This window comes from Parasteatoda tepidariorum, chromosome 10 (assembly GCF_982258835.1).
Source record: "Parasteatoda tepidariorum strain Cologne lab strain chromosome 10, Ptep-v5.0, whole genome shotgun sequence".
Taxonomy (NCBI): Eukaryota; Metazoa; Arthropoda; class Arachnida; order Araneae; family Theridiidae; genus Parasteatoda; species Parasteatoda tepidariorum.
In genome coordinates, this window is record NC_141764.1 from 83851011 (window position 1) to 83872315 (window position 21305).

Sequence of the window (21305 nt, forward strand, 5' to 3'; positions counted from 1 at the left end):
CAATTTTATCAGCTTTTTAAGATTAATTAAAATATTCTCCACGAAGAAAATTTGTCAAAAGAATTACAAAAATGATTTGAACAGAATTTTATTATAATCGATATTTCGTTAAGATTTGTTAAGAGCTTCTGTACTTTGCTCGTACGGAATGAATAATGAACCAATCAGCATTTAGTTCTTGAATCCTCGTGCGTCTGTATTATGTACTCTCTCTGCACTTTCTGTTAATTTGCATGAGCAACCCTTTATATATGTGGTATAGAGTTTTTCGATGTGATTGTGATATGATTTGTTTATAAAGTAGAAGTTACTGCAAGCAAATTGTAAATTTTGAACATGTCTATTATATTTACTGAAACTACGTAATGCCAGTTTTCGGCAACATCTTAGTTTCTGATTTAACTCAAAAATATACTAACACAACATACATGTTCTCTTTCGTATGCGTGTAAAAGACCATTTGAAAAGCAACCTAATTAAACTTTTGCATTTTCAACTTTTTTTTCTTCAATTTTCGATACTGTGTAAACCTAATAATTTAGACTGATTTGGAACTACAAACAAAAAATCCGTATTAGTTGCACTCAAATGCGAACTAAATTAGCTAATGTGCTCATTTTATATTGACCATCGACCTATTATATCACTTAATTGACTAAGTATATGAAATTCAAAAGAGATTAGTGATAGCTTTAATTATGTGAATAATTGAAGTGTTCATGCTTATTAAAATATCGTAAAATACCATTTTCAAGTTGAAGCTTTATTGATTCTACGATGGTCAATTTATTGTTTGTTATTACTAAACTGTTCAATACTCAGCTTATTGGAAGAAGTATTAACATATATTCAAGTGAACAAGCTTCTTTAGAAAGTGTGACCTTCGTTGATTTTAACAAGGTTTGTCAAATTGCAACTTCGTTAATAAAGTAAATATTACTTTTCCATTTTTTTCTAATGGTTTATTTTTAACAGTGAGACATGATGGCTTCGAAAATAAAAGGTCTTGTTAGTAAGAAAAAGAGAAGATATAAAGAAGACGGGTTTGATCTTGATCTTACCTGTATCCTTTGTAATAAAATTATAGGATTACATTCCAGGGGTCTGTCTAGGTTTTTCTGAGAGGTACCTATTTTGTGAAAATTTAGACATAATTTGTGAAAAATTAAAAATTATATTTAAAAATCAACACAAAAATATGGTAAAAATATGGATTTATCGATTCTTAAAGGATACAAAAATAAAATTTTAAGAAAAAGTATTTTGTGAAACTACCGTTTTTCCTAAAACTGAATTTGTGAAACTACCGTTTTTCCTAAAGTTGAATTTGTGAAGGTACCGCTAAACGGTAGTAAATTCGGCCTAGACAGACCCCTGCATTCTTTTTTTTTTAAATGTGTTGCCTTTGCTTAAAACTTTCTTTTAAACATTAAGCATTTTTAAATGCCAACTTTGTTCTACAGTTTATTTTATACCTAGAAATAAAAATAAATTACATGCCTCTCTTATATACATTGCTTTTAGATTAAAAGAAGCACCTCTAAATACAGTAGCAGAATAATTGTCAAATCTTGGCATTTTCCAGGTAATGACCTGTGAAAAACTGGAGAAAAAAAAGTCACAGAAAGGGGCCAACTCAAAGGGTAACCATCTCCATGCAAACCTCTACATGTTTTTTTTTTAATAGCAAGTTTAAAATCTTTTTGACAATTGCGATTGGTTTGACAAATCACAATATGGAAATACTCCCTCAATGCCATAAGGTGCTTGGTGATTTCTCATTTTGTTGTGATATAGAGGTATTGGTGGATTTAATTATAGGTATTAGGTAATCAATTATTCAGATTTCTAATTGCGTATGATACATAAGATTTTTTTAAAATAATTTTTAGTAACTATAACTTATTTAATTTATTTTTAGCTACTTTAAATAATTTTTCCATGTTCACTGTCAGAATATTTTTTTTATTTGTATGAGGCAACTAATATTGAGCCAAATTGCAAATTTCTACTATTCATATCTATTTTTGGCTCAATGGCACCATTTCGCAGCAGCAAACTTAAACATGTTGCTATTAAATCATGAAAGAATGACAACCTGCCACGAACAAATTTTTCTAAATGGTAACTGGAAATTTTTTTTTTTTTTTGTTCTTATAGAGTTGCTAAAATATTGAAAATATTCTACCGAAATGTTGTCTTTCATTAGTGAAGGTGCTGAAAAAACAATGTTTTGTGGTATCTAAGTTTTAATCAGTTTTAAATAACTAATATATTGTTTCAAGGAATGGTCGCTAAAACAAGATTGTTATATTTAGTAATTTCTTATCTTCAGGACTGGATTAGGGGGCATCACACCTACTTCTTTAAAAAAAAATTATATATTTTCTAAAATTAGTTAAAACATTACATTTTCTCATAGTTTAAAAATTTCAACTAATTAAAATTATAATCAGTTAAATTAGGCATGACATTTCAACACTTTCAACAAAAACGAAGAGTTTAAAGCAAGAAATAGAAAGAATTTTTTTATTTATTTATGAAATAAAGCACCTGTTATTAAAACAAGAATACTACAATTTCAAGAGTTTAAAAAATACATCGTAATATTGAAATTTTCCATGACTGAAGAATATGAATAATCAAAATAATTGTTATAATATACTTACAAGGCTTAATAAAATGAAAAACTTTCTATTGACAAAAATAGACCTGAATGAATGCAAAACCGCTAACAACTTTCTGCAACCAATTTATTGGCTTTTATAACTAGTTTCTACTCTTTCGTCTCCACCAAATTTTGACGAATTTTTTTCTAAAATTACTAGTTTTTTAAAAGTATTTTGATTTTTATAAAACGTTTTATTTATTATTATGCATGTCAGCATATATTTCTTTAAATAAACTAGTTTTTCTGAAGATATAAAACTGGTTATTGACTTAGCTTGTTTTACCTTATTGTTGGCTTTCTTTGTATATCTAAAATTTAAGTCACTTAAAGCATTTTAATAATAAATATAATAATGTTAAATTATTATTTTAATAATAAATATTTTTCTGCCAAAATAACTATGAGATAGAATAGGGAAATGTAGACTTTTTTTTCTTAATTAGATAATGAGTAATTCTAGAAAATATGCTCCTTAACAGTGAAAAATTTTAATGTTTACCTGATACATATTATTTTGCATTTCCCATATGCCTTTCAAATTTATAAAATAATACATGTTATTAAAATAACAACACGTTAAGTTTTATTGAGAAAAACTTTTTATAAAAAGAAAACTTTTTGTTTCATTCAAATTTTTTGTATCTTTGAACTCAAATGAAAAGTGCATCCAAAAAATTAATTAACCCCTTAATGCACAGATTTTTTGGAAGAAAACCACCCAAAAAAATCAATTTTTTTTAATGTAAAAAAACGCACTTTGGAACACTGTCTTATCTTTTGGTGGACGATTTTGATATACTGCGCTTTTGTTCCATTGAAAAAGGCTATATTTTATTCTTGAATAAATAAGTGTTATAGTTTGCAATCTTATACATAGGATAAATATCAATAAAAAAAAGTTTTTTTCCTTAGCTTTCAAATTGTTATTTTGAATTTTCAATTATATTAGAGTGTAAAAAATTATAACAGCATGAAATACAACACCGCTCGAATTATCTCAAGTGTGCACAGTTTGGCCTGTTTAGCATGCTCGAATTAACTCGAGCATGCTAAACAGGGGGTTAAATAAAATTGGGAAAAATTACATAAAAGTGTACTGCAAAGTTAATCAATAATTATATTGATATTTTCGATTTTAAGCATTCTTTGAATTTTGAATGATGTATCATTTATAAGATGTATCATAATTTTGCTTAGATTTGGTCTCAAATAAAAACTAAAAAAAGGCATATCTAAAAATTGAAGGATAGAAAAGCACTCTTAAGACTACTGCAATGTTTATCAATAACTGTACAAAGAGTTTCAGTTTAAAACTTTGTTCAACTTTTGAATAATTAATATTCTTTGTCCCTCTTCTCCCATCATATTTTTTCACTACACTTTCTTAAGTATTAAAAAAATCTGAAGATTAACTTTGTAGAAAGCAAGAAATTTGATAAATTGCGCTGAAAACATTATCACTACTTAAAACTCGTTAAAAATTTCTTTTGTCTCATTTCTAGAATCCTGTTTTTTATACTCTCATTTACACTGCAATCAACTACTAATTTACTTATGCGATTGAATATTCATCATATATTTGCAAACAAAGCACCAATCACCATTTTCTCCTTCTTGGATATGAATTGATTGAATAATGATATGTAAATGTTTTTATTTTCTCCATCTTTATCCTTTTTTTTTTTGTTGCACAAAATGTTCAACGAAAATAAAAAATTTATTTAACTATGAAATTTTAAATTTTATTTAATTAGACTTACAAATTGCTAATTTTTTTAAAAATCATTTATTTTCCTATATGCACGTACAAACCATTTTTGCCATTGCATTTTATCTTAGCCTCAGGCATTTTGGAAATCCAAAACCAGGGGCTGCAACCCCAATAACCCCCTTAATTCCCTCCTGTTAAAGACGAATTTCCCAGTAATACACCAAAGTCAAGCATCACTGGCTGTGGTCAGTAAGCGGGTGGGTGACCACTTTGATCAGCCTGCGTATGGACCGAGGGTGCACCGTATCGATCCTCTTTAAACTGTTCTACCGTAAAGTTCTCTATTTCGTTTGCAGGTCTTTGGGCTACCAAAGTAAGGGATTTTACCATCTCATCTGCAGAGGATCAAAATTATGATGGCGTGTCTTCGGATCATCCTCAGGGATGTTTTCCAGACTGTCAAGCATCACTGGCTGTGGTCAGTAAGCGGGTGGGTGACCATTTTGATCAGCCTGCGTATGGACTGAAGGTGCACAGTATCGATCCTTTTTAAACTGTTCTACCGTAAAGTGCTCTATTTCGCTTGCAGGTCGTTGGGCTATCAAAGTAGGGGATTTAACCATCTCATTTGCAGAGGATCAAAATTATGATGGCGTGTCTTCGGATCATCCTCAGGGATGTTTTCCAGACTGTCAAGCATCACCGGCTGTGGTCAGTAAGCGGGTGGGTGACCATTTTGATCAGCCTGCGTATGGACTGAAGGTGCACAGTATCGATCCTTTTTAAACTGTTCTACCGTAAAGTGCTCTATTTCGCTTGCAGGTCGTTGGGCTATCAAAGTAGGGGATTTAACCATCTCATTTGCAGAGGATCAAAATTATGATGGCGTGTCTTCGGATCATCCTCAGGGATGTTTTCCAGACTGTCAAGCATCACTGGCTGTGGTCAGTAAGCGGGTGGGTGACCATTTTGATCAGCCTGCGTATGGACTGAAGGTGCACAGTATCGATCCTTTTTAAACTGTTCTACCGTAAAGTGCTCTATTTCGCTTGCAGGTCGTTGGGCTATCAAAGTAGGGGATTTAACCATCTCATTTGCAGAGGATCAAAATTATGATGGCGTGTCTTCGGATCATCCTCAGGGATGTTTTCCAGACTGTCGCCAATAGCCCATTCTGCAGCTCTAGTGCAACGTAAATAAAGTACCTGCCTATCTTAAATTACGCAATTTGACAAAGCCATGAACAGATTAAAGAAAATTTTCAGGTGGGAGGTGGCAAAAATTGAGTAGATTTAAAATATATTTTGACTAACATCTTAATTTTTTATTTGTATTCAAAGCAATTTATAATGTACATAGTAGTGAAGTTGAGTGTATATTGTGTTGTATGTTCTTTTATTTAAAAATTAGCAATTTTAACTACTCATACTGTCAACTGGTGTTAAAATCTCTATTCAATAATTTCCCACTTGAAAATTTAAATTATTATAGTTTACTTAACTTGCTTAGATATTTGCAATAATATCATTGCTATGGGGTATCCGGCTGAAAAAGTGGAAGGTCTGTACAGAAATCATATTGATGACGTTAAGAGGTTTGTAACTGCTTCCTTTCTTTTTGTTACAAATTATGCTTTTTGTAAATTGAATATTGTACTTTACGTAATTTCCCTTTCATTTAACATCTGATCGAAAGATAATAGCAGTGCCTTTATTTTATCTGCAATTTAACAAGCCTCATTTTTCTAAAATAATGGTACTATTAGTACTTCAAGATCATTTGCTATATTATAACTATTATATTGCTGTATTTAACTACTGTTTCATAAGTCTTCGCTTTATCTAATAAGTAAAATAATTATGAATGTAAATATTAACAAGTGAATAAAGAGGTAAAGAATTCATATTTTAAATCCGCTTTAAGTAAGAAAAGACAAAGAAATATAAAACTCCTGTGTCTTAAGGACCAGGGTTGAAGTGTAAAAATTATTACACTTTTTATTTGAAGTTTAACAATAATGTAAGATTTTAAGTAGAAGTAATTGTCTCATCAATTGTTAACTTTGTGAATAATTATGATTCATTAAACTTAATTATCTTGACTAAAATTTGAACTCATTTTATTAGTCTTGAAAACAATTTTAACCAGACATTTCATTATCAATTTTATTTTCGAAAAATTGCATTGAAAATTAATGGTTGAGAATTGTTTCTTTACTGATTTATATAAAGAAAAAATGCTAGTAAAATTACTTGTTTTTTTAGTAGAGTAACCTTGTTCAGGATAAGCTTATAAGGTAGAGGTCTTCAACATATGTCCTGTGGGCTACTGATGACCTGTGGATGCTGTTGAACCATTTCAATCAGTAAAAAACAACAGTTCAGTAAGAAAATGAAAAAGCCATAGAATAGCTGAATAACTATTAAAGCAAAATTTGAGGCCGGTTTTTTATACAAAATAATGGCGAGTTAGTAGCTAATTGTTTGGCTTTTTATTCAGATTAAAAGGATAAAACACAAAACAGATTTCCTCAAATAATGCAAAACAGAACCCAAAAAAGCTTTTAAGTATTTAGAGAATAGTACCTGTATAATTGGAACTACAAATACTGTATATGATTCTAATACTTCAGTTAAGCAAAAATTTCAATCTTCACAAATGCCTTTCATCTATTTTGTACTCTACATTTTCTCACTAGTTTAGAATTTGAGATTAATGTATGAATAGGTTGACATGAATAATGAGCATCTGTCAGATCAGAATGGCAAACTGAAGAACTACTCTGTCATCCAATACTTCTTTGTAACTGGAGAAACTGCTTTTTTAAATTGGGTAGCAAGACTTAATATGCTTAAAAAAATTATCAATATACAGTAGGGAACCGATTATCCGGAACGATCGGGACCATCGCTATTCCGGATAACTGATTTTTCCGGTTTTCTGAATCGCTACAAAAAGCCGTTTTTTTATTGTTGAACCCAACTAAAAAAAAAAAAAAAAATTTGGAAATAATCTCAAAAAGAAGAAAAAACGATGAAGTAATACAGTAATGATTATTTCTAAAATGATGGTAGGGTAAACATCTTTCAAAAAAGAAAGAAAAATACTAAAATCTTAAGAGGAAAAAAATTTATTTTTTTAAAAAAATGGTGGAAAATTTATCGAATTTTGTTCCGGTTTTTTGGTTTTCCGGTTTTCTGGTTTCCGGATAACTGGTTCTGCACTGTATCAGAATCCTATTTAATTTGTTTCAGATAATAAAAAAAAATATTTATATTTATAATGAATTGATTAATTTTTTTGTAAAATCCCAACATTTTTGCAATCTTAACAGGATTTTTTAATATTTCATTGCTTTATAGGTTTTTAGATTCTAAACACGATCAGCATTATAAGATATACAATCTGTAAGTAATAATTTCTTATGTCAAACTTATTTTACATTTGTTACTAGAATTTGGTCTGCTAATTTAACTCTTGATCCTTTAATTTGTTTAATCTCAGATGCACTGAGAGGAATTACGATACCAGCAAATTTCATGAAAGAGTTGCACAGTATCCTTTCGATGATCACAACCCTCCTACATTAGAGTTAATCAAACCTTTCTGCAATGATGTAGATAGCTGGCTTTCAAAGGACAAAAACAATGTTGCTGTTATCCACTGCAAAGCGGGAAAGGTATTTTATATTTTTCATAATGCTAAAATATCACATTAACCAGTTAATTCTATGAATTTAATTCCTTACAAATTATATATTTCTTCAATATAAGTTCACTATTTGGGTGAACTATTTTGTTGTAAGCAGAGTTGGCAAGTTTTTAAAAATTTTATCCAGTTTTAACCATAATTCTAGCCATCAAGTCACAAAACTCTTTTTGACGTGGACCAAAAGTTTTGGTGTAAGTATAATTAATAGCTATGAAGTACTATTAATATGAAGAATTTATAAATAAACATACCTCTGAAACTAATAGTGATCAATCATTTATGATCTTGAATTATTTTGACATAAACTCTTTTTGTTTTGACAATTACTGTCAAAATCAAAAACTCAAATTAATTACCCAAGAGTAATAAGTATTAAATAATTATAATTAAAACTGTGTGAAATTTCAATTAATCCAATCCATTAATTTGTTTAATAATTGGAAGTAAAAATACAAAAACAATCATCTTTTAAAAAAAAAAAAAAAAGAAAAAACACTCAATATTCACATATTCATTATATATATAAGTATTTGAGGAAGAAACTTTTTGGCAGATTTTATCCCGATCTTTCATCCCTACTTAGTGACCCTATACATCACAATCTCATCAAGTTCATCAAAACAATAAAACTGTATTCATTGATATAAGTAAAAGTGCAATTTTTTTTTTTACCTAGTGACTGGTGCAGTATAGCCACTTCTGACTCTTGTGCCATTAAACTTTAACCAACCAACCATATTCATTATATGTAAAATATATTTTCAATCACTCCCATTTTAACTCCTTTCCCTGAGGCATGCGATTACAAAATAAATTTTAAAAAATGAAGCCTTTTGTGTGAATAAGACTGAAATTCGATGTTATTCTTTGTGGTGATGCTGAGTTACAGACTAGACCAGTGTTTCCCAAACTTATGACTTTTGAGTGCCCTATCTAAATTTTTCGTAACGCTGTGTACCACTAATAAAAAAATGAATCTATTTTTTACTATAAAAAAATTGCACCAAAGTTAATACCACAACTGGCTGTTAACACCACTAATTATTAACTGTTAACTGCAAAGAATAGCCAATAGAAAAATATGTAATTGTAAATTTTCAGAGCTAGCTTTGTTTTTAAATAAATTTTTTAAAATTTTCGTTTGCTGCAAGATAATTTGTATAAGAAAGCGTACTCCCGCTAAACTGTCCCATGCCCCTGGGGGTACGCGTACCACACTTAGGGAAACACTGGACTAGACTGTAGATGTATTATAATGTATTAAAATAACATGCAGTTAGTTAGCTTTTTGACAGATTTTAATAGTTTTTGATACTTTTCGCCAGTTTTTTGATGTGTTGTGTATTAAACCAGTTTGTAATGTCCAAAATCTAACCTTAGTTACAGGTGATTTAAAAAAAAAAAAATTATAATCTTTGCATTATAGTTTACTTCTAAAGAGCCTTCTTCCTTTGCTCTCTCAGATTTTAAATTAATCTTTTTCTTTTAATTTTTTATTTTTTTTATAACAAACTTTTAATGATAGAATAATACAACATACCTTTAATAAAAAATATAAATTATATTATAATAAGAAAAATAGTGCTTGACAGCTTTCAAAGTTTCTACAACTGTTTTTATAAAATTATACAGTTAATGGTTTTACATAGATAATTTATTAATAAACATTTATTTCTGGCAAAAAACAATTAGAATGAGGCTGAATAGATTTTTTAACATTAATTACACAAAACAATGAAATTTTTCAAAAATCTAAAAGTGAACAAATGTATTTAACTAAATTACCTTTTTGAAAATGGTAATTACAGACTTGGGTTTCTGTTGAAATTCTATATATTTTTGGATGTTGAGTGTTGTTGCACTCGAAGAGGCTTCTTGAAACTGACACACTACATGGTAAAATGTGTCAAAGAAATTTCTCTGTTTTACACAAATTCTCCTTTAAAGGATCTGGAATAAAAACAAGTTTGTTTTCTGCTTGGAAAGCAACCAAGATAACCATAAGCTGAATTTTGTAGTCCAAAGTTTTAAGAAATAAATTTTTTTTTTTAAAAATATAATAAAATCTATTTATCTTTACTTTAAACCTTACTACTTGCCTTCTTTTTTTCATTTAAAGTAGTGTTTCTAAGCTTTTGAGCCAAGAAAGGATTTTTGTTATTCAAATAAATGTTGGTTACATGAATATAGAATGACTTTTTTCCCCCTTCAAATTTAGTTTCTAGTGCTATTTAATTTTGTAACCTTAAATAAGCTTTTTATCTCAAGTTTTTTAAATTTTATTTTGAAAACAAATTTAACTAACGTAACCCACATAAGCAGAGAAAGAAAACATAACATTAATATATATTTTAAAACTTTATAACGTTATTTACTTGTATAATTATTAATTTTAATGAAAATATAAACTGAGGCTTAACGTGCTTTTAGTTTGCAGAGTTAAGGTCCAATATAAAGAATGTTGTTTTTCAATGGTATTTTTCTATTAAAAAAATATTCTTCCAGAATTTCTTGAATGTAATAACACGTGTCACTTATTTGATCAACCAAAGCGTTTCATAAAATATAATTTTAATAAATGTCAATAACTAGTGTGTCACAAGCTTAAAACATTGAATAAAAGTAACCATTTTAAGATAATATAATTTTAGCAAAATATATAAATTATTCGAATCAATTTCATTGCTGATAATTGCAAATCATAAAAATAAACTCTTAACATCACTTTGAATTTATAAATTGATAAAATAGGCTTCAAAGAAGTCTGAAAAGTGCTAATTTTTTATTTCTTTAAATAGGGCAGAACTGGTGTTATGATTTGTGCTTACTTGCTTCATAAGGGAATGTTGACTACTGCTGAGGAAGCACTGAAGTTTTATGGAAATGCTAGAACTCATAATCAAAAGGTAATTTTTCCAATTTATTCATGGGATTATTTTTTAATTTAATGCGGAGGTGAATCTAAACTTATATCGATGAATGGTGCTGACTTAACTCAAAAACTTTTCCAATCTTAAACGAATGTGGTTTGTATAAGCTACGATTTTCAACTCAATATACTGCAGAATTATTTATAAAATTTAATAGTAGGTGATTTTACATTTTGAGTTTTTTCAATATTGCAATTAGTAAGACTGATTTGGTACTTTTTATCTGTATGTATACTAAACATAAAATTGAAATATTTGGATTGTGTTGATGTTCTGTGGAGGGTGCATGTAACAAGGGTACAGCTAGTTCCCAGAATCAGAAACTAAAATATATTACTAGTGCAAATGTGTACATCGTATGTACATATTTTCATTTCTCTGTTTGTATTTATTGATTAGATTTTTCTTTTAAATAAAGTGAATTTAAATGCGAAATTACAATAGAATGTGTAATGTTCACAATAATGATAAATATATTCTTGTTTTGGTCTGGGACAAGAACTAAAAGTCAAGATATTAAAACAGCTTACCATACTTTTACTTCGATTGTTGGTTGAGAAGGACGCTGATAAATTTTATGGGGGTCAAATTTAAATAGTCCTTGGCCAAGCCACCATTAGTTTTAAGACATGCATAAAGTAATGTGAGATGTTTGAAGCCCTTTAGCATGTGATGTGCTTTATGTAATATTTAAAAAAAAGAGTAAGAGAAAGCGTTCATGCATAGCCAGTGTTTTGACTACAACCCGAGAAACTCACCTGTTCTTTTTTTCTTCTCGCATTATAAAATTTTTGACGTGAGAATTTTGCTTCCTCTCTAAACCAATTTCAAAATGCATTAATGCCTCATGCTGTTGGAAAAAATTCCTAATTCGGCTATTTAAAAAAAAAAAAATTTTTTTTAACCTTCATTCCGCTTATCTCGTTTCCCTCATCACCAGTCTTTTTCAGAACCGGTTTGAACAGAACACCCCCCTTAAACCAAGGAACCCCTTTCAGAACACAGATCTAGATCCTAATATATTTAAATTTATGAAGATGGAGAAATAACTACGAAAACATCATCCAGATCTCAACAAATAGATCAAAATGAAACAAATAATTCAGCCAAATGAAAAATAAAGATTGTTAAGTATTAAGAGAAATGGGTGAAAATGAAGAAAGTTATGGTGTTATTTATATGTTCTGTAAACTTTGCTGAAAGTGCAATAAGAATCCTTTTTAGAAGCAGTAGGTAAGCCTAATCGGCATAGGTGAACCTGAAAAATCTCTAACGGCTGAATAATCCAGTGGAATCAACCCTAATAACTAAATTTGTTATATTTTGAAAATGAAGATATAAAATTGCAAATATATGTAGCATTTCCAGAATATGTTTACAATTTATTCAATAAGTTTAATTTACCATTTTTTAAAATTTATAACTCAAAATTATAAATAAAAAAAAATTCTCGTGTTATTTCATTCTCCATATTAAATAAACTAAGATAATATGACAAAGATATTTATAAAATTTTGCCTACCTAAAACAATCATTAATACAACTGCATCTCGAACACAATATTTATTTATGAGAGAGGTCATCATATCAGTTCATCATCATATCAGTTGATACTTTATTAAATGCAGTTTAAGGTCAAATGATCATCATTGTGTCATTTTTTTTCGATTTTTGATATATATTATATTTTATGCAATTTATTAATTTTGAAATTTAACTTCAGCGATTTTTATGCATTTTGCTTTTTAATTGAATCAATAGTTAAGAATTGTTTTATTTCAGCGTTGTTTTTTTCCCGCTCTCCATCCTTGAACATCTGCAGTTGGGATATATTTTCAATTTTAAAAGAATTAATTGTTTAGAATTATTTTTCCCCCGTTCCTTTTTTTTTCTTTAGCAATGTGGATGCATTTTCACTGAATTATAAATTTAGATTTTATTTTTTGTATTTCTGTGATTTGAACTTTTAATTAAATTATTTAATTGTTTTTTTAGAACTATGTTTTTTTTCCTCTGTGATTCGATTGCATATTAACTAAATTATCAATTAAGACCTGCTTTTTTTATTGTTCCAATTTTGTATTTTAGCGATTTAGGTATATTTTGCATGTTAAGTGGATTATTAGTTTAGAACTAGTTTTCTTTTCACACTGAAGGTTTTGATAAAATGGAATAAGCAGAAATTACGATTTAAAAGCAAGAATAGTGATAAAAAAAAGTTCTCTACTGATTACACAGTTCCAAAAAAAATAATTTGAAACATTTGGTGAGCTGAGTGGGTGTAATTAATGCAGCAATCTTTCATTTTATTTAAATATTGCTTTCTTAATTAGTTTGAAGCTTGGCCAAAGAATACCTAAAGAGGCCTTTTCATTTCAATTCTAACCTTCAGTAAGGATAGGTTCGAAAAGGGACGAAATATATTGCACCTCCAAAACCCGTTCTACTGTCTCCCCTACATTTTTTGTGGGGGTGCGTGTGTGTAACCCGAAACTAATCGACTAACCACTGTCGCAGAAGGGGGATTGCAACCTGCGGGGGTCAACTAGCTTTCAAAAGATATCAGAAGAAACTCACTCTTCATCTTATATTATGCTTTTTCTCTTTCTAAGAAAAACTTAAAAAATATTTTTTTTAACTCTAAAACGACTTTATTTATTTTCAAAATAGTTTTATCATTTTATTTAACATGCACTTTTTCTAATTATATCTTGAATTGTTTATTATTTTGATTTGATTATTTAGAGAACTAATAATAACCAGAGTATTTAAATTTATAAAATTTTACTATGTAGTCATATGAAAGTAATTCATATAAAGTAACTACATTAAAAATAAATTTATATTTTCTCTATAGATCAAATAAAGTTTAATTTTTTTAAAATTGATTTGCTAATTTTTAAAACTTTTTATGTTAAAGTAAAACCTTGAGTTCAAGATTTTATTTTTTTATTACGTATTTAATTTTCTTCTTTCAATTACAATTCAAATACAAATATTTTTCACAATCTTTTTTTAATTTTAATTATTTTTTTTAAAGATTGTTACACCGTTTTGAAACTAATTAAATTCTACCACTTTAAAAAACTATGTTAACATTTAATCCATTGTTTAAGCAAATATGGTTGCTTACTATATAAATTTGATTTAGACTTAAATATTTGAATTTCGCAATTTGAAAAAACTAAATTAACCTTCACTAAAAACTCACTTCATTTTAATTATTACTTTTGCTAACTACAATTATTATTGTATAAATAACTCCGAACTGGAATTATGATTCGATCTTAAAAAATAAACACCGGGGTTATTTGTCACAAACAAATTGAAACATCAAAATTGAAAATTATTCGATTTAATTATCACAAAATTTTAAATCATATTAAGACAGATCTAGTTTCCGATTATATCACTTAACTTATTCAAATAATTTAGCTCGGATACATTTAAAACTTCACCCACAAACTCATATTCATCATTTTTACTTACATTATTTCTTCTCAGTTATAGTTACTTTAAAAACTTATCGCCAGAGATATTATTTAACAATAATACAAAAGAAATTCCTTATTGATCTAAAGCAGTTATTTAGTATAAATTTATTAAACTGCATATTTTGAGAGCGCAGTTTTTTATGAAGTTTATTTTAAAGGAATAAAGGAAAATATAACTTATTAAAAAGTGAATATATTTTATTTATCAGCTTTTGCTTGTTAAAAGGTATTTATATTTTATCAAATAATTTTTATCAAGTAATATCTTGTGATTACTTTATATAATAAAGGAACTTCATTTTTAATTAAATTATTATAACCCTAATAACAAAGAATAATGGTAAAAGGGGGTAATGAACGCATTTTATTTGTAAATGTCGTAAATAAAAGGACAAATAAATAACTTACAAAAGTATAACTTATTTCTAAGAAATTCCTTAAAAACTATCTTTGATAAGCTTTATAATTTTCTAAACGTAAAAGTAATATTATAAGAAAATTGATGTAACTCTTTCATTTCAGTTATGAGGATTCATAAAAAAATACCATTATTTCTGTCGTAAAAATAAATTATAACATTTTCGACTAATAAGCTGAAGTGACAGTTTAAATTTATTTTTCTAATAGATCATTTCGATGAATCATTAAAAACAACAAAATAAAACAATTCTATGTTATTTTACATTTTAGTACATAGATTTGGGAGACTGCTCACTGTAATTAATATAAAGATTTATCAAAATAATCTAAATTAATTTATAAAAAGTACGATAACGAAATTTTTGAAAGAAAAGGCATTTATTGGTTTTGATTAAAACTTACAACATAACAACAGATTGAGACAAGTTTACTTTACAAAATTTTATCAAATACAAAAATACAGAAAATTATGGTTATCTAGGAGATATATTCATATAGATGGCATGCTGGCTAACCCTGGGAGGTTTTCGTGTTTTTCCTCTTTATGTAATGCTAATGACGGTTAGTTTTCTTATATTTTAATTAACTATAATTACACTAATTAAAGTTTGCAGTATAGAAATTTCTACTAAAACTCTTCTCCATGAATGGCAAAAGAGGGTCAGGGAAGATAAATTAAAATAACACATTGATTACATACTTTGTTCTAGCAAAAAGTTATGAATAAAAATTACATTATACACTTTTAATATGAATTCGAAAAATTTCTCGTTATTAAATACATAAGATATTGCATAATTACTACTCTTAATATATATTTTTAGAATATTGTGAAAAAAAGTTTTAAAAAGTGTATTAATTAGGAACTACAGATCAGGGAATCAACTAAGGAATCAGGTCTGAAAACATCAAAACCAGTTTGACTGTCTGAAGTAACAAAGAGTAGCTTAACTCTAAGTATTACAGCTTATTTTAATTTTTTAATTTATCGTGATGAAATTTCGTGGTGTTTATAATAATCACATTTCTCATTCTTTCTATTTCATCTGGCAATCAAACTGGTTTCAATATTTTCAGTGTTGCGTTCCTAAGCATCGATTCATTATATTTTGATATCATTTGTATTTTTCTCTCGTGAATATTAATTATGACCACTAATGTTCTTTTACTTCCTTTTTTTTTAAAAAGAATTTTACAATACATGCGTGTATTTTCATATTTTTCTTCATTTGCTGATTAAAATGAAAATTTCATAATACTTTAGTGTTCTTGTGTATTTACATTATAGCACTAAAAACTGGGTTAAGTGCTTGTTCATGTTTGGATGATGCGTGGTCTTGTGTACCAGCTATTTTTTTTCCTTACCGTGAAAAAACATACTATCCCAGCTATTGGAGTAATTAAAACTATTTACGGAATGAAAAAATTGGAACCTTTTAAATTTTTTTAATGTAAATGTTTTTTTAAACCTACAAATGAGTGTACGATATATTTTTTTTAAAAAAAAGGAAAACTGCAGTTTTGTGATGCTTTATAGTATATTGGAAGATCTTTACGTCATTTATTCGATTTTAATTAATCTCACTTTATTCAGCAGCTAATTTTTTTAATTCTGAAACATCTCTAAAAAACAAGAAACAAAGTTTAAAAAAAGGGGAATCATGTATTTAAAAAATAAATTCCATTCTCAAAATAAATAAAAACAAGAAAATTATTACTACTAAATAAATAAAATGTATATAGAATGAACGAATTATCAGCAAATATAATTTTCATAATAAATTACAAGCTTATAACTAAAAAGAAAGCTATCGGTTTTTAAAGCATTCCCCATATCAGTTCTTCAGGAGGACAGAGAGAGAAAAAGATTTTCAAAAGGGAGCAAGACCTCCCACCGAGAAGATTAGTGAACTTGGGGGTGGAAGTTGCCTTCCTCCCTTACTCAAAGGTAGAAAGTGACTTGTGTTTCAAAGGCAATATTACAAAAAGTAATAAAGATTAAAAAAATTAACCTACATTTTCGTGGTTAGGAAAGATTGAAAAAATTATTAGTATTTTTTTTTAATTGATCACTCCGATTCTTGAACAAGAAAACTCGATTCAAAGTATGACAAGCCCGCCATAGACTTTACATGTTAAAAGCAGAATTGAGGAGTCTGCTTGGTGCAACACTTTTCTCCCGGCAACCACGATTGTGGACCCGACTTTCTGATCATTTGAGCGCGCCCCTTGTTTTTTGTTCGCCAAGGTTTGAAGTATGCTTACAAATTTTTTTACTTAGAATTAGATAAAAATAAGTAACAACAACCTAATGAAAAAAAAAACATAAAATATTTCCTTGTGATCATGAGGCAAACATATTTTATGCCAGTGCTCGGAAATTTTACCCGTCCCCAAGGACGGCTTGTCCAACAATGTACCCGTCCTCCTTTGAAACTAACCCATCGCTTCTAAATAAATTAAAATTTTATTTTTTCTTATTTATTACAAACATTTATATAAATTACGCAATGAATTAGTAGCTACTAGGATTAAATTATACAGTAATAAAAGAAATACTAGGTTACTAATAGTAAAACCTAGTATTTCTTTTATGAAATAATTTATTTCTTTTATGAAATAAGTTAAATGACAAAGGTCAAGTCATCTGGAATGTCAATTTATCCGAGGGTACTGCATTTTTTAAATGAATCAAATATGACGTTTGCCAGTTCCACAATCAAGCCTATGATTTACAGAGGTTTCTGCACAGAAATCTGAAAGGGGTTTTTCATTTAGATGAATGTTCATAATTGCGTTTAACGCTTACGTAATGTGTTTTTTTGTAAGTTCATTGCTGAAAAGTCCCTTTCAACTGCTGCAGTACTCCCAGACGGAAAAAACATTAATCCACCATGCACAGTATGTTGCTGTACAGGATTTCTAGATTAGTGGGTCATTTTAGAAGTGAGGCGCTAGACTCTTGTAAAATAACAAAAATTGAAAGTGTATCACGAACATTAACGAGAAAATGGCCGTCCGCGTAGCCGTCTGATTCGAGAAATTCGTCGTCCGCGGGAAATTTTTGACCGCTGAGGACGGGCGGTTTTTCGAGCCCTGTTTTATGCATTAAAAAACAGAAGATATTAGAAATGCTTGTAATTATATAATAGTTAAGGAAATAATTTTTTTAAAGCATATTCACAATCTCCCATAATTTTTAGAAATCTTACTTAATTTAAAAAAAATCTCAATCTGTATTTGGGAAAGGGAGGGAAATTCTTAATTTTTCTTTTCTGTGATGGAAACCCTCATAGCAGTGTGATTTCAATATCAATTGTTGCTTCAAGCATAATGTGTGTAATAAATTAATGCATATTTGCCAAATGAAACAATAAGTAAATTTTGTATTAATAGTAACATGTGGCTTAGTATGATCACTATTCTGATGTTCTAACAATAGTTATTTGCTTGATGTGCCAAATTTCTGCTATTGATGATTTTTATTACTAATTTTTTTTCTCTCGGAAACTAAAACTGTGTACGTTGCTGAGCTTCTAAACTAATTTTTTTATTTCATTACATCCAGTGCATAATATATTATGAAGCTCTAATGCCACAGAATTTTATGTACAGTCTGTGATATAAATTTATCCTGCAAAAATAGATTGTCTTCTAAATTTGTAATATTTTATTGAAAGTGTGTGTTCAAGATTATCAAATTGCCAAATAATCCTATAAATATAATGTTTTAAAATCTCTGTTGTCGGAAATTGTTTTCGAAATTTTAAGATTTTTCCTTTCTAAAAATTAAAACCCTTTTATTTTAATTTAATTTACTGTTCCTTTAAAAAAACTTGATGAAGCTATAAATAAAACAAGTAATTTATAGTTCATTTTTTCATTTAAATAATTATAAAAGTCATTTTCTTCATTCTGCTGACAATTATGTCTCAGAGTTTATAATTATTAATTGTTCATTTTTAAAATGTGTAAAAGAACAATGCTTGCTTCAACAATATCAGTATTATCACTATCAATTATTAATAAATTCTAGTTACTAGTTATTCTTCATTCAGTTGAAGTGTTCATTCAAAATCAGCACCCTTTTTTTAATTCTGAATAGGGGGTTACAATACCAAGTCAGCGAAGGTACGTAGTATATTATGGTGAACTAGTCAAGAAAAGCATTGAATACAGGCCTGTTATGATGATTTTGAAATCAATCCTGATTGAACCAATACCAACCTTCAATGGTGGTACATGTAGTAAGTAACAATTCCTAATATTAATATTTCTTAATACTCTTGTGTAACATTAATATTGTTTTACCTCTTTAAACTCTGGATTTTAGTCATAAGGTGTTGATTTTTTTCTTTCAATTAACGATGTCAATTATTGAAGTAAACAAGTTATTTTACAAAAAAATTTTGAGAGTTATAAAAATTTTTAGCCTCTAAAAATATTAACATAAAATTTTATTTTACTTCAACTTAAGGATGAAACGTAAGTGTACTTCTGTAATTAATGTTCTAACCAATGGTCGAACTAACATGCTACTAATAACGAAATTACTACAGACATTGCTTTTTTTGTAGTTTATAGTATAATGCACTACTTTTAAAACATAGTTGTTTAATGAGTAGTGTGATACAAAAGAAGTTTAGAGTAATTTCTAGCAATTAATTTAAAGTTAAATTAGTAAGGAAGCAAGGTTCAAATCTTATTGGTTCAAATTTTAGGCTAGTCAATCAGAAGATGCAATGAGAATGTCCCTGTAGCTGAGCCCCTGCGGCAGAATTTTTTCGGGTTTTCTTCTGCTATCCTTTTTAGCACTAATATCTTTCTGCTAGATATTTTTAATAAAAACAAATATATATGTTACTAATTTAAAGTAACAAAAATGTTGTGTTTCACAAAGAAAACCTGTTTGGGTAAAATAAATTGTATATAATTTTTTTAGTAGAATATGTAATACTTTTTTATTCTGATATTATGGTCAATATTCTTTGAAGGGAAAAAACACTCTTAATTATTTCCTTTTTGCATTTTGTAAATCACCATCACATTAAATAAACTAATTAAAAATTGTAAAATCCATTGCAGTAACTATTTAAAAAAGATTGACTGTGAAATCACACGAATCAGACTCTTAAAAAGGGGGATTGTTCAAATGTGTTTCATTATAAAATTAATTTGGTTGTTGTAATAAACATCGAATTAAAAATATCGGATTTTTAAAATCATGTGAAAATCAATATCAAATAACTGCCAAAAATACAATGGAAGCACTATGGATTTACGATTTGTGTAAATTGTGATTTGCATCAGAAAGTGATTGCTTAAATGCGTTATTCATATTTTATATGTAGAAATAATATCAGCTAAGAAATAACTGGAATTTAAAAAACCCTGTGGATATCGTTAGCGCTATCCGAATAGTCAGAATAGAATAATGACCGCCGAAAAATTGAAAAGATGATGAAATAGTTGCATTAAAAAAGTTAATTATCAAACAAGTGGTTTGAGTTTTGCTTGTAAAATTGTTTTAAAAAACATTGAGGATTTTTTTTTTAGTGTAGAAATTTGTAACAATAACTGTCAAAAGAATAATTGTCACACCATGAGGATCAATGATGATATGGGTACAAATTGAGTATGTTAAAGAGTGATTTCTTGAATCCGCGATTTGAATTTTACAAGTCGTAATAATCTCTGTATTTTTTTCTTTTCTTTGTTGTTGCTAAAAATCACGAGAATATCAATAATAGTAACTGAGTAATAAAATACTCTGGGATTTTTTTTTAAATATGTAGAAATTTGTAGCAATAATTGCCAAAGAATATTATCAAAACACTACATATATTTCCAATGGAATTTATGTAAGTTGTGCTCGATAAAATGAAAACTAAAAAAAAAAAAAAAAAAAAAGATTTTCATGTGCGTAATATATTGAAAATATTCCTTAGATTTTATTCAACGAAATATATAAAAAAAAGGGGGAAATGTATTGCATTAATTAATTCCTTAACTGTAAAGCTAAATTTGTAACAAAATCCCCACTCACAGTCAAATTTTATTAAAATATAAAAGATGGTGTACTTTTAAGAAATGAAAGGAAATAACATGATTTCTAAAGTAAACTGTCTTTTAAACTTTCTCGATTTTGGAATATATATATTTATTTATATCATCCATTTGAAATTTTGCTAAAGCCAGTCATTATTGAATTTTTATTTCTCGAATGAGAATAGAAAAATTGCAAGCATTTCTTTCTCCTTTGATGCACGAGAAAAGCATGTATTGAAAAAAATTCTGCAGAAACGAAAAATCTTTCTGCAAGAACTCTGTAACATTCTGCTACAATGTCGCCACGATTCTGTTACCAA

At 28.1% G+C, this 21305-nt stretch overlaps 1 protein-coding gene across 2 annotated transcripts in view; it reads left to right on the forward strand.

The window, feature by feature from the left end:
• Positions 1-162: 162 nt before the first annotated feature.
• Positions 163-21305, forward strand: part of LOC107437787 (phosphatidylinositol 3,4,5-trisphosphate 3-phosphatase and dual-specificity protein phosphatase PTEN) — a 34058-nt gene continuing 12915 nt past the window's right edge. Inside the window, exons 1-7 of one of the 2 annotated variants that reach the window (XM_021146343.4) lie at positions 163-900; positions 976-1063; positions 5892-5976; positions 7745-7789; positions 7887-8061; positions 10892-10999; positions 19043-19184. In XM_021146343.4, the coding sequence (XP_021002002.2) occupies positions 982-1063; positions 5892-5976; positions 7745-7789; positions 7887-8061; positions 10892-10999; positions 19043-19184 (637 nt within the window). In that variant the 5' untranslated portion in view covers positions 163-900; positions 976-981. The remainder of the gene's footprint in view (positions 901-975; positions 1064-5891; positions 5977-7744; positions 7790-7886; positions 8062-10891; positions 11000-19042; positions 19185-21305) is intronic. The other variant, XM_087153240.1, reaches the window with a different exon arrangement.